Raw genomic sequence first — 17,933 nt, forward strand, 5'->3', positions numbered from 1 at the left:
TGTCTGAAACTTTAACTTATATAACATGAAACTTTAGAAACGAGAAATGAAACTTTAAATAAACAAAACTTAAACTACAGTACTAGAATACGACATCATAATTATAAGCAGCTATTAAATAAATGCTATTGGAGGATAGTTAACCCCCTGAAGATGGTTTAACCGTTTGAGGACTATGGATTAACCCTTTGCGGATAAGAACATAAGAATGAAGGAAACTGCAGCCCACACTAAGGGAGGCCCGTGTACATCTACCCTTTATCACTCCTATACAATAACTGTCCAACCTATATTTGAAATTTACCAACGAAATCGAGTAAGTAAATGATGTTGTTTGGTAATTTGCTCCACTCATCAACAACTCTATTTCCAAACCAATTTACGCATTTCTCGCCAAAACCTAAGTTTGTCTAATTTAAAACCATTACCACGTGTTCGTTGCTGGTTTGATTTATTTAACCCCATCTTTCACTCCTATACTTCGATCACATCACACCGCACTCTCCGTCTCTCAAGAGTCCCCTGAACCTCTTTACCCCCTGTCACTAGCTTTTATTCATTCATTCTTTCTCGAGTGTAAATTCAGGATGATACTTTAACCCTTTGAGGGAGGGAGAGTTGGGGAGGGAAGGAGGGAGGGAGGGAGGCGTGTTCACTCGGGTGTAGGAGTGACAGTGGGTGTCGTAGCGCCACTAGGGAAAGCTGCACCTTCACTGTAGCGCCACCAGACACGCACCATAAGCCGTACCCAACTTTGCATTAGGCTCCGCCATTTCGTTTACCTCGCGGTGTTAACCATTGTGCGTATACATGGCTTTTCTCGGTCAAGCTCTCCTATATAGTGTTAGTCTATCGTCACCACGCAACATTACTCTAATTTACTTTACTTTACTCTCATCGTGTTTTAGTAAGGTTAATTTTCTACGTTTATTTCCCTGGGTACTGATCCCAGTCGCCACTTTGTAACCCTCGAGTTGTGGTACCAAACCCTTTAGAAAGCGCTGCTTCGACACACAAAACCCCAAGACGTTAACTATGTGACTGACTGAGTGTGTTTGATGGTTATAAATCCGTTACACAAACAGTAAACTAAATTTTCTTGAATCTAATACACATCTATAATTACTGATAATCATCCCTTCTTCGTTATTCCCTTTACTAGAGCCACGTCCATAATACTTTTAAAAATAGGTTAAAAAAAATTTAAATAACTTAATTATGAAAAACACAAAAAACGGGATTTATCATCATGCTGCCGTACGATAACTGCAGTCACGACAACTCTCACTTTCATCTGACCTGCCAGACGTGTTTGATCATTTACGTGTACTGTATGTTTCTCTAGCTGATTTTTTTTTAATATTTGTAAAAAAAAAAAAATCCATAAATGAGAGCATTAAACTGATGACTTTTAAACCACAACACAGATACGACAATCACCACTCAAGGGGTTTAGTCATTGCACCCACAAACAACCACCCCAACTACCAAACAACTACCCCAAACCCCAAATAACCACCCCAACTACCAAAGGACTACCCCAAATAGCCACCCCAACTACCAAACAACTACCCCAAACCCCAAATAACCACCCCAACTACCAAAGGACTACCCCAAACAACCACCCCAACTACCAAACCACGACCTTAGCCCCAAAACAACCAGCCAATCAACGAACAACACCGCTAGCCTCTGCAAGCAATGGTGTCTAAAGGCTTAACTACCTAATTGGGGCAGTCTAACGAGGTGTGACTTTAGCTTTTAACGACTGTACTATGGATATTGAGCTTATTCGTCCTCAAATCCTTTACCCACACTTCTTCCACCTCCTACTCTTTATTTACATCTCCTCCTCTTCCTGCCTACGTTATTTTCATGAGTTTATTTATCACGTTTTTTAATATTTCGTAATTGTTATGTTCTTCATATTTTTTTTCTCGATCTGGTTTTTTGTTCATCTATTGTTCGTGCTGTTCTTGTCCTGGTGTTCTTGTTGTTCTTGTTGTTGTTAGTATTGATGTTGTTCTTTGTCTTCTTGTTCTTTTTCTTGTTATTATTACTCTTCTTCTTCTTGGTAATTGATTAATCTTTAATGACTCCATTTTTATTATGCTTCGAATTTCTTGATAGTTTTCTTTCTGTCTGCCTCGTTTTCTTTAATGTCTCGTTTATTTCTTGTATCTCATCTTTATTGTCTCGTTTTCTGTCTCGTTTTCTTTCTTGTCTGGTATTCTTTGAACCTCCTGTCGTATACCAGTCTGGCTGTCTGACATACAAAGTTTCACACCTTTTTGCCAATGAGGATAATTAATCTCTCTATATTTACCATTAACAATAAACCCTAACTTAAAAAATACCAACAAATTAGCACACAATATCAATTTTATTTCGTATTAATAAAAAAATATGTAACACCCAAACGAAATTTTTTCCTGAGTCGACCAATCAGGCGTCGTCGTTCCATTGGTATATATACCTATTGCTTTATGTTGTCAGCAGCAGCGGGGGACCAGTTTGACCAGTTTATGTCAGCTGTTCAAAGTCCTGGTGAAAGATCCCGTCACGCGTGTTTGTGATGGTGGGAGGGAGAGAGAGAGAGAGGGGGAGTTGTTTTATATCACTTTCTTATTTTCTCTCTCCTTCTCTTGTCTCATGTACATTTATTCTATCACATTAACTATTTATCTCCCCTTTCCATACAATCTCACTCACTTTCACTCTCACCCTGATTTATCTCTCTTCAAATTTTTATCTATATCTCTCCAGTCTCCCTTGATCTCGTATATATATATATATATATATATATATATATATATATATATATATATATATATTATATAACAGTGACAGCATCCACATGAATCTGACCTCTCTCTCTCTCTCTCTCTCTATATATATATATATATATATATATATATATATATATATATATAGCTGTTAATGAATATGTTGTATTTCTTTGTGTATGAACCTCTGTCCTGCGTGGCAGTGAGAAGTGATACCACCCTAGTGTCAACACCTGACTGAATTACTCAGAATAGGCAAACTGTACTGCAAGCTTTGTCAATAAATTTGTTAAACTAAACTTATTCCGTTTCTCCCTCCCCCACTCTCTCATTTTCTCTCTAGTCTCTCAACCCGTTTGGTCTTATTAAGCATTAAAAAGAAAACAATAATAGGCTTGAATTTTCTGAAAAGTCGGCACAACTCCCTTGGCAACCAACAACCAATCAGACGCCGAGAATTGTTGCCGTTGCTAAGGACGCGAGAAGTGGGCGGAGCTTAGTCAAAAATTCCATTAGACTCGGCATCACAGAACAATAATTACCTTTAATTTATACTAATGTAATTATTGTTTTAGTAGTAATTCAATTTTATGCTATTAATAATCCAATAACCTTAATTATATATTATATTATTACAAAACGTTATAGTTATTTTCTAATCGTTTAAAATTTAATGAGGAATTTAATTAACTTTCGTTATCTGTATTTACATATTTTTTCTGTCCACCTGTAATAATATTTAAGTTTAGTAACAAAGAAGTTGTTCGATAAACTAAAGCAAAATTAATGAAGCGAATTAATAAATCTTGCCGGTTATAATCACCAAAAAAGTAAATAAAACCGTCATTGTGAAGCTGATATATTTATCACTTTCTAACCCGTCAGCACAAACAAACAACAATAATAAGTCGTTCTTCAGCTGAGAATCCGACTTCACAGCCCAAAATAAATTGTCGTTCGTCAGCAGAGAATCCTACTTCACAGATCAAAACAAACTCATTGACTGGCCCCCTACTGTCAGTGCATAGACAACAGGTAGCTTGTAACGATTCAAAGCAAGTGATTGGCCAATTCACTAACCAATGAGAAATGTACTCAAAATAAATATTACACAATGAACGATAAATACGAATCCTCAAATATCAGTTCACGAGGAATAGCGTCGTTCTAATCCAATGAATTGAATAATTTTTCAATACACCAATTACAACTTCCCGTTCACCTCCGCCGTGTTTTAATTTTGAAGAGAGATCGTGTTCTGATTGGTTAACGTATGAACTAATCAGAGGCTTTCGTCGCTGGTCACTGCTATACGTGTTCCACTATCTAGACAACAGGAGCCCAGTTTAGTTTTCACCGAGACGAGGCGAAATATGTCACAGATGAGAGAGAGACAGAGAGAGAGAGAGAGAGGCAAGATGACAGAACAAGAGATGCAAAGATTAAACAGAGAGCGAGGAAGCCAAAACTGCAGGAAGCTATGATCACACACACACACACGTCAAAAGAGAGAGAGAGAGAGAGAGAGAGAGAGAGAGAGAGAGAGAGAGAGAGTCATCATCACAGAAAGGGAAAGAACCAAGTAAGAACGTGTTGGGAAGTGCTGGCCGAGAGAAGCCTCATTAACCCACATATTGACAACAAAAACCAGGCCACCTCACACTGACACAATACTGACACTATACTGATACATCATACTGCCACAATACTGACACCACAGTGATACTATACTGACACTACTGATACATTATGCTAACACAATACTGACACTATACTGACACCACAGTGACACTATACTGACACTACTGATACATCATATTGACACTATACTGACACTACTGATACATCAAATTGACACTATACTGATACACCACACCGACACCATACTGACACACCAGTGACAATATACTGATATCCCACACTGACACTATACTGACACTATACTGACACACCACACTGACATTATACTGACACACTACACCGACACCATACTGACACTATACTGACACACCACACCGACACCATACTGACACACCATTGACACTATACTGATACACAACACTGACACTATACTGACACACCACACTGACACTAAACTGACAAACCACACTGACACTATACTGACACTATGCTGATACACCACTGACACTAAAATGACACACTATACTGATACACCACACTGACACTATATTAACAAACCACACTGACACTATACTGACACTAAAATGACACACTATACTGATACACTACACTGACACTATATTAACAAACCACACTGACACTATACTGACACACCACACCGACACCATACTGACAGGAGAGACCTTTACACTGCTAATTAATGATAATGACAAGAAGAAAAAGACGAAGATCTTTTTCAATCCCAATTATCGTCATATTAAAACATTTACTTCACCTCTTTCTCATATAACAAAACAATGGGGAGAGAGAGAGAGAGAGAGAGAGAGAGAGAGAGGAATGACACACGTACATTTTACGACACATTTATCAAAGTTCAAACCCGTTCGAGAGACGACATGGGGCAGCACCTTATTTAATGTGTGTATTATGTTTGTGTGGTTGGACTCTGTGTGTGTGTGTGTGTGGGGGAGGGGTGAGAAGGAGGAGGAGGAGGGTGGGAAGGAAACAGAGTGTGGGAGAGGGAGTAAGGGATGGAAAGAGGTGGGAGGAAAGAAGGAGTGTGGAGGGAGTCAACAGTTAGCCTAGTGCATCAGTGACCCACATCGTGTCCGTCATCCTCCATCGTAATATGTCGGGGGGAGGCGTACCATCTCCTCTTCCTCACTCCTACACACCCTTCCTCCCTCACACACACCCTCCCTCCCTCCTTCACACCCTCCTTGCATCTTCCCCTACACACCCCCTCTCCTTCACCCCTACCCTCCTACCCTCCCTCACTCCTAACCCTCCCTCCCTCCTACACTGCCTCCCTCCCACACTCCCTCCCTCATTTCTACACCTACACTCCCTCCATCCCTCCCTCTACAACCCCAGCCTCCACAATGACCACAACCACACAACTCACAGCAGGAAGGACTAGGTCGTGTACGATGCTGAAATATTTGCTTGTAAGATTCATCGACCGCCAGTGTGGACTTGACTGAGGTAATACTTTGTTGACTGAGGTAATACTGTGTTGACTGAGGTAATATTGTGTTGACTGAGGTAATACTGTGTTGACTGAGGTAATACTGTGTTGACTGAGGTAATACTGTGTTGACTGAGGTAATACTGTGTTGACTGAGGTAATACTTTGTTGACTGAGGTAATACTGTGTTGACTGAGGTAATACTGTGTTGACTGAGGTAATACTGTGTTGACTGAGGTAATATTGTGTTGACTGAGGTAATACTGTGTTGACTGAGGTAATACTGTGTTGACTGAGGTAATACTGTGTTGACTGAGGTAATACTGTGTTGACTGAGGTAATACTGTGTTGACTGAGGTAATACTTTGTTGACTGAGGTAATACTTTGTTGACTGAGGTAATACTAACCTAACCTAACCTAACCCAACCTAACCTAACCTAACCCAACCTAAACTAACGCAGAACTAAACATAAATAAAAAATATAAATTCATCAGAAAATTGGAATAAATCAACACTTTAAAACAGACTCAAGGTAGCTATTGGATTTATACCACCCTCCTCCTCCTCCTCCTCCTCCTCCTCCTCCCCCTCCTCCCCTCCTCCTCTCCTCCTCCTCCTCCTCCTCCTCCTCCTCCTCCTCCCCTCATCTCCCTCCTACACTCCCCCCCCGCCTACAGTGTTGCCAACTAGTCTGTCACCTCTTACTGTTCTTATAATTAGGTTGTTTTCCAAGAAAGCTTACTTAACTTACTTATTTACTTAACTAATAACTATCTTGCTTATTTGCTTACTTACTTATCTACTTACTTATTTAACTTGTTTAATTTAATTACTTATTTAACTTGCTTACTTGAATTAGTTAACTTACTTAAATACGGTGCTTAAATCACTTAACTTACTTAAACTACTTAACTTACTTTCTTCAATTACTTATTTACTTAAACTACCTTAATTATTTACTAATATACTCATTTATGCTCATTTCTTAAGTTATATAATAAACTGTGGTTGAAATTAATAGTGATTTAATTACATGTAATACTGAAAGTTATGAAGGAATTTTTGCGTTCTTGGTAATATTGACATTCTGTAACCACTGTATTGAGGGGTCAAGTACTGTAACGTTCACGATTAATACAGACTATAAACATTATTACTGTACTCACGGTGTTTGGTGTGGGCGCTGCTGACAACAGGTCCAGATGGGCGCGGCGTTGTGGTGGTAGTTGTGGTAGTAGAGGTAGTGGTGCTGGAAGTAGTAGTAGATGTTGTTGTGGTAGGCGGTGGGGTAGTTGTGGTAGTAGTAGTAGTAGTGGTGGTGGTCGTGGTAGGTCTTCTAGTGGTGGTAGTGGTGGGCGTGGTGGTAGTGGTGGGCGTGGTAGTAGTGGTGGGCGTGGTGGTGGTGGTGGGCGTGGTGGTGGTGGTGGGAGGTGTGGTCCTGGTGGAGGGAGAGTAGGTAGGTGGTGGTGGAGGAGTCTTGTGGAGAGCTTCTTCCGTCGTCCACCAGGGGGCTACTGTAGGACGCGATGGTCTGTAGTAATGAAGGAAATAACAATAAATGGCGGGGGAGAGAGTGATCTCACTGGACAAAATTATGCAAATAAACTGAAGAAGAGTACTTCCCCGTTCTACACGTAGGACTGGCTGAAGGAGGAACGGAAGGAAGGAAGGAAGCACGAAAAGGGACGGAAAGAAGGACGGACAGACCGACAGATGGACGAACAGAAGGAAGGACGGACGGACGAAGGGACAAACTAAGGCGTGGAATCATCAGTGACGTCACACGTCCTTTCCGCGGGTCGTGAAAACCACCTGAAAAAACTGACGGACAAGTAGACTTTACAAACGAGTGATTTATACAGATAGATCGTTAGGTAAGGTGGGATTTTCTACTAAACCAACAACTTTACTGAAGGTTATACGACACTAATAATAATAATAATAGCCAACTCTATAATATGAAAGATGGCTTATAATCATTTTGGTAAAATTATCAACGTTAATGAAAATGGAAAAGATAAATTATATTAATGCTTTCAAACCCAAGGAAAAGTGAAAGTGGGTCCTATAGGCATGACGGGCAGTGTGGACACACCACACTGTACAGTGTGGCAACAGGGCTGGCACTACACACGACCACCTTCACTTTCCCAACTTGTAAAGTTAGATATTCACCTACAACTGGGTGGACTGGGAGTGCCTCGGGAAAGAACCAACGACCCTTAGGACAGGAGGCGGGCACTGTATCCACTCGGCCTCCACACCCAATGAGCATGTAATTAGTCTATGATATTAAAGATGAATTCTAAGATGTCTTCGAGAAGAAACATTATTAAGCATCATCAATGTCACCTGCACACGGGTCAGTGTCAGAGACCAGACTCACTTTGTAGGCTTGGGTGGGCGGGTGGGTCTGGTGGGCGGCAGGGGCGGCGTGACGGGATGAGGAGTGGTGGGGCTTGGGGGCAGACGAGACCACACAAAACTCGTCGTGTGCGGGGTGGGGGACGTGGGGTGCTCCTTGGCGGGCGTGGTTGTGACGGGGGGTCGTGGGGGCCGCTGGATGGTGATAGGCCTGGAGGTGATGAGGGAAGGCGCGCCCGTTGACACACTAGGTGGAGGCCTCGTCGTGGTCGTCGTGGTACTCGCAGGTATCAACAGACTAGAATTCCTCAAGTTTACCCCAGGCGCGATCTGGTGCACGACCCCAGCAGCGCCCGCCAGAGCAGCCGGTGACAGATCGTTGCTCTTCTCGTCATGGTTACAACACGACCCGAACATAAAGCCGTCCATACACATGCCGATGTGGTGACCGTCCGTCTTGATACACTCCCACACGAACATACACACGCCCTCCTGCCCTTTCGAACGACACGCCTTATGGGCGATCTTGTTGTAAGAGTCTGTGGAGGAAGAGAACAAGGGCATTAGTGACCTCTACTACCTGTGAACACTACCTTAAATCTGAGGTGTATACAACAGGTGTACAGTATACTAACATTAAGAGAACCAACTGTAAAACAATTTCTTCAACTTGTGATAATTATTTGAACAGATGTTCATAGCTTACCTAAATTTACAGAACACATATTCCTAATTACTCAAGGTGTAACACTGTACCTAACTGGCTGATTTAAACTGAAGCATAAAAATAAAATCAAAATATAGCAAAATTACACTGATGCTCAACCTTATTCGGATACGTTAACTTAAGACAAAAGAGATAAACAAACTATTGGAAAATATTCTGGACTTAAATTTTCTGTCCTATGTCGTGTTACGTGAACGAGTCTAGACAAGTAGAGTCGTAGTGCAAGACTAACGCCATTTTAGAAAGTCTCTTTGTTAATATTCCGCCATAACAACACAGCTTAACCTATAAACAAAACAAAAAACACCGAAAAGATTTCAAACACAAAAACACATGAAAACACCTAAAACACGAAAACACTAAAAACACTATTAAACAACTCGCGAAAATACCTGAAACACACACACACACAAGACATAGAATCATAATTTTACCATCACCAGCAGTTCACCTTATTTTCACCTTCCCTCCCCTGAACTTAATTGTAGCTGACACCCAAACACGCTACTTTCACACCGCCGCCGCCGTCATCGCCACCTGGTCTAGTTGGCCAGTCTAGACCACTGACCTTCTTCTGGGTCCCCGGACAAAATTACCGCCAGAGAACAAAATCATTGGACAAAATTACCGCCAGAGAACAAAATCATTGGACAAAATTACCGCCAGAGAACAAAATCATTGGACAAAATTACCATCAGAAGAAAATCTCATCAGACAAAATCACCATCAGAGGACAATACCATTGGACAAAATTAACACTGGTTTAAAGTCCCACTAGGCTGGGTTAGGTTAAGTTAGGTTAAGTTAGGTTAAGTTAGGTTAGGTTAGGTTAGGTGAAGGCAGGGACAGACTTAGGTTAGGTTATGTCATGTATGGTGAGGTTAAGTTGGTTTATAACAGATTAATTAGGTCAAGCTAGGGTATGTCAGGTCAGGCCAAGTTAAATAGGTCAAGACAGGGTACGTTAGGTTTGATGAGGCCAGGTTAGGCTAGGTTAGGTTTGATTTGTATAACCCAACCCAACCTAACCAAACAGAGTGGCCTGGTACAGTATATTATTGTGATAGCAAGATTTTTGACCAGTGGAAAATTGTCGCATGAGATTTTGTCCGATCTTAAACTGTCTCGTGGGATTTTGCTCCAATGAAGAAGTGTGTGTGTGTGTGTGTGTGTGTGTGTGTGTGTGTGTGTGTGTGTAACAGATAATAACACCATATGAAAATAACACAAACTAACACTTTGCACACCATACCATAAACCACTATCACTCTACATTACACTATACCACTATAACATATAATATATAATCTACATATATAAAAATAGCTATATAAACCCTTCAATATATCTATAACATTTACTGAAGACGCCCCTGTCAATGTAAACGGGTAATAATGGGTCAGTTGGCAACTCGACCAGCCTCGACATGTTACCTTCCCGAGGTCACCGTATTTACTGCCAAATTACCATCCTTGTTAGGTACAGTTCAGTTGGGGAATGATAACAACCCGATTTTTAGTTCAGGTCAGATTTTGGGAGGTGTGGTCAGGGGGAGATGTGGTCAGGGAGGGTGATGGGGGGGGTGGGAATAATGTATGGTATTAAGGAAATATATCAGAGGGGTGTAAGGAGTTTGTGTTGGTGAGGGGTTGGATGAAGGAGGGGTTGTATATGCGAGGGAGGAAGGTGTATGAGGGAGGAAGAAGGTTGTGTATGAGGAGGAGGTATAAGGAGGAAGGGTTGTGTATGAGGGAGGAAGGTTGTGTATGAGGGAGGAAGAAGGTTGTGTATGAGGGAGGAAGGGGTTGTGTATGAGGGAGGAGGGGGTTGGAGGGAGGGGAAGGTATGAGGGAGGAGGGGGTTGTGTATGAGGGGGAAGGGGTTGTGTATAAGGGAGGAAGGAGGTTGTGTGTGAGGGAGGAAGGGGTTTGTGAGGGAGGAGGGGGGTTGTGTATGAGGGAGGAAGGGGGTTGTGTATGAGGGAGGAGGGGTTGTGTATGAAGGAGGAGGGGTTGTGTATGAGGGAGGAAGGGGGTTGTGTATGAGGGAGGAGGGGTTGTGTATGAAGGAGGAAGAGGTTGTAATTGGGAGGGGGTGGGTTGTGTTTGTGAAGAGGTTATATGCTGAAGAGTGGGGTTGTGGTTTTTGTGTCAGAGGGGGGGAGGTGTGTTGGGAAGGGTGGTTGTGTGTTAGGGTTGTGGGGTTGTGTTTTAGGTGGGACGGGTCAGACAAGGGTGTTGGCGGCAGCACGTGTGATACAGTGAGACGTGAATGATGGCTGTTTCGTTCACATGTTTGTGGTCGGTGGTGGTTAAGTGTGTGTGTGTGTGTGTGTGTGTGTGTGTGTGTGTGGAAGGAAGGAGCCAATCTACACCTACTGTAATCTAACCAAACCTAACCTAACCTAACCTAACCTAACCTAACCTAACCTAATCTAACCTAATCTAACCAAACCTAACCTAACTTAACCTCACCTAACCAAACCTAACTCAACCTAATCTCATCTAACCTAAACTAACCTAACCAAGGGCAGTTCCAGGCGAGTTACTACATAATAAGATACGGAAAAAAAATAATTGTAAAAGCTTTCGTGAATCCAGAGAGGTGGGGAGGGATGGGGGGGGGAGGGGTGTGGGGTGGGTGGGGAGGGGTGGGGAGGGTGGGGGGGGGGTGTGGGTGGTAGGGGAGAGGTGTGGGGGTGTGGGTGGTGGGGTGTGGGTGGAGGGGTGTGGGTGGATGAGATGTATTGTGAGGCCAAGTTTCTCTCATTCTATAATTCTTTCTTCTTCCTTCTTTCATTTATTCCAATAATTATAGTCTTGTGCATTACCTCTATTTGTTATTATTATTATTATTATTATTATTATTATTATTATTATTATCATTATTACAGAACCGATGAAGTAATTTCTTTCCTAAACTTATATTATAGTTTCGTTTACCTTACCCAAATTATCATAGAAAACGGCATGTTGGGTATCGCAAGTCCTAAGCTCAAACCCAGGATGACGTTCCAAACTCTCTATGGACCAGATGATAATAATAAAGGCAGAAGACATAGAGTAAATAAATACAATAACAGTATGATAAAAAAAAATGGTGATTATTCTTCAGTAAATATCAAAATTAATTCAAACAAAGTCTAACAGGAGCAAGATGATTTTTATTCACTCTACTTCTGAGTTGGAATAAATGGTCAAGAGATGGCGTCAAGAAACCTAACCTAACCCAACCTAACCTAACCCAACCTATTGAAATATGAAGACAATAGCTACATACAAAGAGAGGAATAGAAAATGATATATCTCAGTGAAAACGACAGACAGACAAACGGACATGACTGATCTCTGCGGCGGGAGGAAGCGGAGGCGGTGTCACAGGCTGCGAGTCCAACAGTAAAGAGCCGTCGCTTTTAGGTCAGTTTCCTTGGTGATATTGGCCCGCTTTCCCTTGTGAAGTCCACTCCAGAGTATTGTGTCTTACGGGTGTTGACTACTGATGTATTACTCTTAGTTGGGCTGTGGTTATGATTATGAACACACGCACACACTTTTATGTAGATATACACATAAATAACCACACATATATACATACACCATTATTTACGTGTGTGTGTGTGTGTGTGTGTGTGTGTCATCAGAACAACAACCCAACTCAGAATAATATTAGTAAGTTATTTGTAAATCCTATCAATCATATAAAAATTTAATGACAAGTATCTTTCTATCCACTCATATTATTTTTAACTTTGGTTTTTAATATTTCATTATCATCTCACCAACGACACCTCCCAGTGACCTGTTTTTAGTGAGCGTTACGAGTTGTATTGTGTCTTGATTATTTTTTCTTTTTTACAAATAGAGAAAATTTTCTTATTCTTTTTTTGTCTTATTTGGAGTTGAATTTATTGTGTGATTTTAATTTATTGGAGCGAATTGCTATTATTATTATTATTATTATTATTGATGTTTTGGTTTATTAATATTTCATTATCATCTCACCAACGACACCTCCCAGTGACCTGTTTTTAGTGAGCGTTACGAGTTGTATTGTGTCTTGATTATTTTTTCTTTTTTACAAATAGAGAAAATTTTCTTATTCTTTTTTTGTCTTATTTGGAGTTGAATTTATTGTGTGATTTTAATTTATTGGAGCGAATTGCTATTATTATTATTATTATTATTATTATTATTATTATTATTATTATTATTATTATTACTTTTATTATTATTGTTATTATTGTTACTATTATTATTATTATTATTATTATTATTATTATTATTATTATTATAATTATCATGATTTTTATTATTATTGTTACTTTATTATTATTATTATTATTATTATTATTATTATTATTATTATCATATTATTATTCATTCATCGTTACTTATTATTATTATTATTATTATTATTATTTTCATTATTATTATTTTCATTCTTAATTATTATTATTATTATTTTTATTATTATTACCATTGTTACTATTATTATTACTATTACAACACAACTTTACGTCAAAATTCATTATAATCTCTTTACCAAGAATACGAAACAAACCACTGAGTTTTAATGATCAATAGCTTATATGTTCTTCATTTTAAAGATAATTTTATTCGACGTTTAAGTTTGGGATATGCCGATAACTGTAATCACCCACCTGGACACTATTATCACCCACATGGACACTATTATCACCCACCTGGACACTGTAATCACCCCTAGACACTATAATCACCCACCTGGACACTGTAATCACCCCCTCAGTGAAAGTCCAGGAACATCCGGCCACCTGACCCACTAGTTACCGGGTATGGCCGGTTAAGATACACCATCCGGAAGTGACGTCGGCCTTGTTACATCACCTAGATAGATCCACTTCCCCCGAGGCAAACTCACCACAGATCCACTTCCCCCGAGCTCATAGATCCACTTTACCTGAGGCAACCATGACTTCCAACACATCCACTTGGACTGCTGTTAGGTTAGGTCAGGTGGTGATCCACTTCTGGGATCCACTTGAGCAACTCATCACAGATCCACTTAGGATTCCACTTCCCCCGAGGCAAACTCATCACAGATCCACTTCCCCCGAGGCAAACTCACCACAGATCCATTTCCCCCGAGGCAAACTCATCACAGATCCACTTCCCCCGAGGCAAACTCACCACAGATCCACTTCCCCCGAGGCAAACTCACCACAATAACAAAGGCCAACTTACAGTAAGAGTGAGTCCCAATGGCACGTCCCTGGGGTATGAGGGGCGCCAGGTGTGAGGGCAGGTCCCCCCTCACCAGCACCGCCCACCACGTCGCCACACACACCAGGGTCCACAGTGCTCCACCTGCAGGAGGAGAGTGACGATTATTTACATGAAGTGAAAAATAATTACTGAATACTTGATAATTACCAGATGTCATGTTATGTGAAGTGAAAGGAAATTAATTTATGTGATATTTAATATAATTTAATAGGTAAATTATATTGGAATTAACGAATATATAACAGTAATTTAGTAATATCTAAGAATTATTTAAAAACTACACGAAAATTATCAAATGATAGCACCAATACCTAATATATAACGGTAACTTATTAATAATTTAACAAGCAATCAATAGTTATAGAAGAATAATCAAGTAATCCTATGAATCATAATTATTTGACTACCATTCAGTAATTATAGAAGAATTATCTATATATTTTGTAACTATAATTACGATATTCAAAATTACCAAATAAATGTATTATCAGTTACCAAATATTTATTAAGTGGGTATCAAATTATTATTATTATTATTATATATATTTTTTACGGGAATTAGCCACCCGGGCACAGGTCGAACGACCTGTTAGTTATCAATTATCATGGTAGTGTGTACATGACAGTAACACACACACACACACACACACAAAACAGTTTAGTTCTCAGACACAAGCAATTAGAGAATAAGAGGTGTGGGAAGTGTGACGAAAAGGAGGAAGAGGAGGAGGAAGAAAGAAGGGAGGATGGAGAGAGGTAAAGAGATTTTGACCCTTTTAAGGAGATAGTGATGATTATTATTATTATTTTTATTATTATTATTATTATTATTATTATTATTATTATTATTATTTCTATTATTATTATTATTATTATCATTATTATTATTATTATTATTATTATTATTATTATTATTATTATTATTATCATTACTATTATTATTATTATTATCATTATTATTATTATCATTATTATTTTTATTATTATTATTATTATTATTATTATCATTATTATTATTATCATTATTATTTTTATTATCATTATTATTATTATTATTATTATTATTATTATTATTATTATTATTATTATTATTATTATCATTACTATTATTATTATTATTATTATCATTACAATTATTATTATTGATGTTATTATCACTATGATCATTATTATTACTATTACTATCATCACTACTATTGTCAGGCCTACAGCCAACCCATCCCTTCCCTCCACCGGCCTCACAACATCCGGCGGCCGGATCATCTAGGCCACTTGCATCTGGCCGACATCACCTCTCCCCACAACACCACCCAGCCATTGTTTACTATCTCCCGCGTTCTTATGGGGTCAATCCGGATTCATACAGTCACGTGGGAATACGGATTTAATATTATGTGTTGATGTTGCATATGAATGTGTGGGTGGGCGATGGCAATAAATATCTTAGAAAATGTATATAGCTGCAAATATATATAATTAAGGGATAACATAAGGGTTTAAAAATACTTGTATATACATTAGGGTTTGTACTGCCTGTGTGTTGATAAGTTACGAGGTTTTAGGGTTAACAATAATAAGTCTTTAATCTCTCTCTCACACACACACACACACACACACACACACACACACACACACACACACACAGATGGTCACGGTCGGTGGGCAGGTGACTGGAACAAGACAAGCTGTAGTAACAAAGGCCATTACGAGTTAATTAGCAGGTAAATAAGATGTAATTAGTAAGGATGTATTAATAATTTTAAAAGAAGTCGGGAATGTAGTGTTTCCAGTCTAGTTGAGAGAGAGAGAGAGAGAGAGAGAGAGAGAGAGTGATGTTTATTTAGCTACGGGGAGGTGGTAATGAGGAAGGTGAGTTAAGAGGAGGAAGGTGAGGTGGGGAAGAGGTTGGGAGGAGAAGGAGAGTAGGGGAGAGGAGGAGGAGAATAAGGAAGAGGAGAATAAGGAAGAGGAGAATATGGAAGAGGAGAATGAGGAGGATGACTACAGATGAAGAAAAGGGTGGAGGAAGAAGTGGAAGTGAAGGGGGAGGAGGAAGAAAAGAAAAGAAAAGAAAAGAAGAAGGGTCAAGAGTAGGGGGTACTAGGGTATAAGAAACTAGTTTGTCCACTCCTTCATTTCCTGTCCACACCTGTCTACACACACACAGACACACACACAAACTTTCTTTCCGGTTCAACATCCCTCGGACGTGGTGGTAGTTAGTGGTAGGTCATGGTGGCGGTGGTAAGTAAAGTGGTACTGGTGGTTTTCGTGGTCGTAGGTGGTTGGCGTAGTTGATGAATTTAATTGTACTGTATGTATGTATGTATGTATGTATGTATGTATGTATGTATGTATGTATGTATGTATGTACAGTATATTCCTTGCCTCGCAAGCGAATGGACCTATGATCGATCCTCGGGCAGGGTGAAACTATGGGCAAGTTTCTTTACGCCATTTGCCTCTGTCTACCCAGCAGTAATTGGGAACCTGGATGTTAATCGATTTGCGGATCGTATTCTGGTGTAATAGTTAGCCAGTGCAGTTGGCGAGTTGTCCGGTCTTCTCGGACTATTCTTTGACACTGGGTCATGCAAATCGTTAATTCAGGGTGAGGTTGTTGTGTTGGCGACAGCTTCTACACCTTAAACAAATTCACGCCTAGGTGGCCCTTGGGCCGGCCATCCTCGTACACGAGGGTCAGCCATTATTATGTATGTGTGTGTGTGTACAGTATATATGATATAAAGGCATGGTTCTGTTTCAAGATTATTTGAGTGTGGCAATAATGACCCGTCCTTCAGAGGGGAGGAGGACGGGGAACGTTTAGTTATACTCCTTCTTGTCCTTAGCAATAGCTTAATTCGATGATATACTTTAGTCTGTGTGTGTGTGTGTGTGTGTGTGTGTGTGTGTGTTTATTTTCTTAAAACTTAAATAGTTCTTGTAGTGTAGAAAACGGTGAGGACTTGTTGACATGACGACACCTGTACCTCCACTGTATACCTGTACTTTAGATCTGTACAAATTATGCAAACACACACACACAGTGCTGGCAGTGTCAGTACACCTGACCTCTGACCTAGCTGACCTCCTAGTTCCCTAACCCTCTTGACCTCCGCCACCCCTCCTTCACCTTTCTGGCTTCCGTGTGAGGTGTGGCCAGACACGACACGTCCTCGCCCTTCCTCGCACGCCCCCCCCCCTCCCCCTACACTATCAACCTGATTCAGTGGTGTCATCACAGTGTGTCACCTGCACCAGTTCCTGCGGCGGAGATTCTTATGAGAAGTTACAGGTATAGGTACAGGTTCAGGTATAAGAACATAAGAACATAAGAATGGAGGAAACTGCAGCGGGCCTATTGGCCCATACTGGGCAGTCCCGTTTACACCCAACCCCTATTGCTCATATAAGCATCTAACCTATGTTTGAAGCTATTCAACGTATTCGAGTTAATGATGATATTTGGTAACTTGTTCCATTCATCCACTACTGTTTCCAAACCAGTGTTTGGGTATAGGTACAGGTTCAGGTATAGGTACAGGTTCAGGTATAGGTACAGGTTCAGGTATAGGTACAGGTTCAGGTATAGGTACAGGTACAGCTTCAGGTAGGTTGTACAGGTACAGGTTCAGGTCAGGTAGGTACAGGTTCAGGTAAGGTAGGTACAGGTTCAGG

General features: G+C 40.2%; 1 protein-coding gene across 1 annotated transcript in view; it reads right to left on the reverse strand.

Annotated features, from left to right (window-relative positions):
* LOC121877377 (serine proteinase stubble-like) overlaps window positions 1-17,933 on the reverse strand; it is a 72,180-nt gene that overhangs the window by 15,395 nt on the left and 38,852 nt on the right. The window contains exons 2-4 of the mRNA XM_042383113.1: window positions 14,211-14,333; window positions 8,284-8,800; window positions 7,064-7,428 (exon numbers count right to left, since the gene is read on the reverse strand). Of these exons, the coding sequence (XP_042239047.1) occupies window positions 7,064-7,428; window positions 8,284-8,800; window positions 14,211-14,333 (1,005 nt within the window). The remainder of the gene's footprint in view (window positions 1-7,063; window positions 7,429-8,283; window positions 8,801-14,210; window positions 14,334-17,933) is intronic.

The sequence above is a fragment of the Homarus americanus genome, unplaced genomic scaffold (genome assembly GCF_018991925.1).
Source record: "Homarus americanus isolate GMGI-L3 unplaced genomic scaffold, GMGI_Hamer_2.0 scaffold367, whole genome shotgun sequence".
Classification (NCBI taxonomy): Eukaryota; Metazoa; Arthropoda; class Malacostraca; order Decapoda; family Nephropidae; genus Homarus; species Homarus americanus.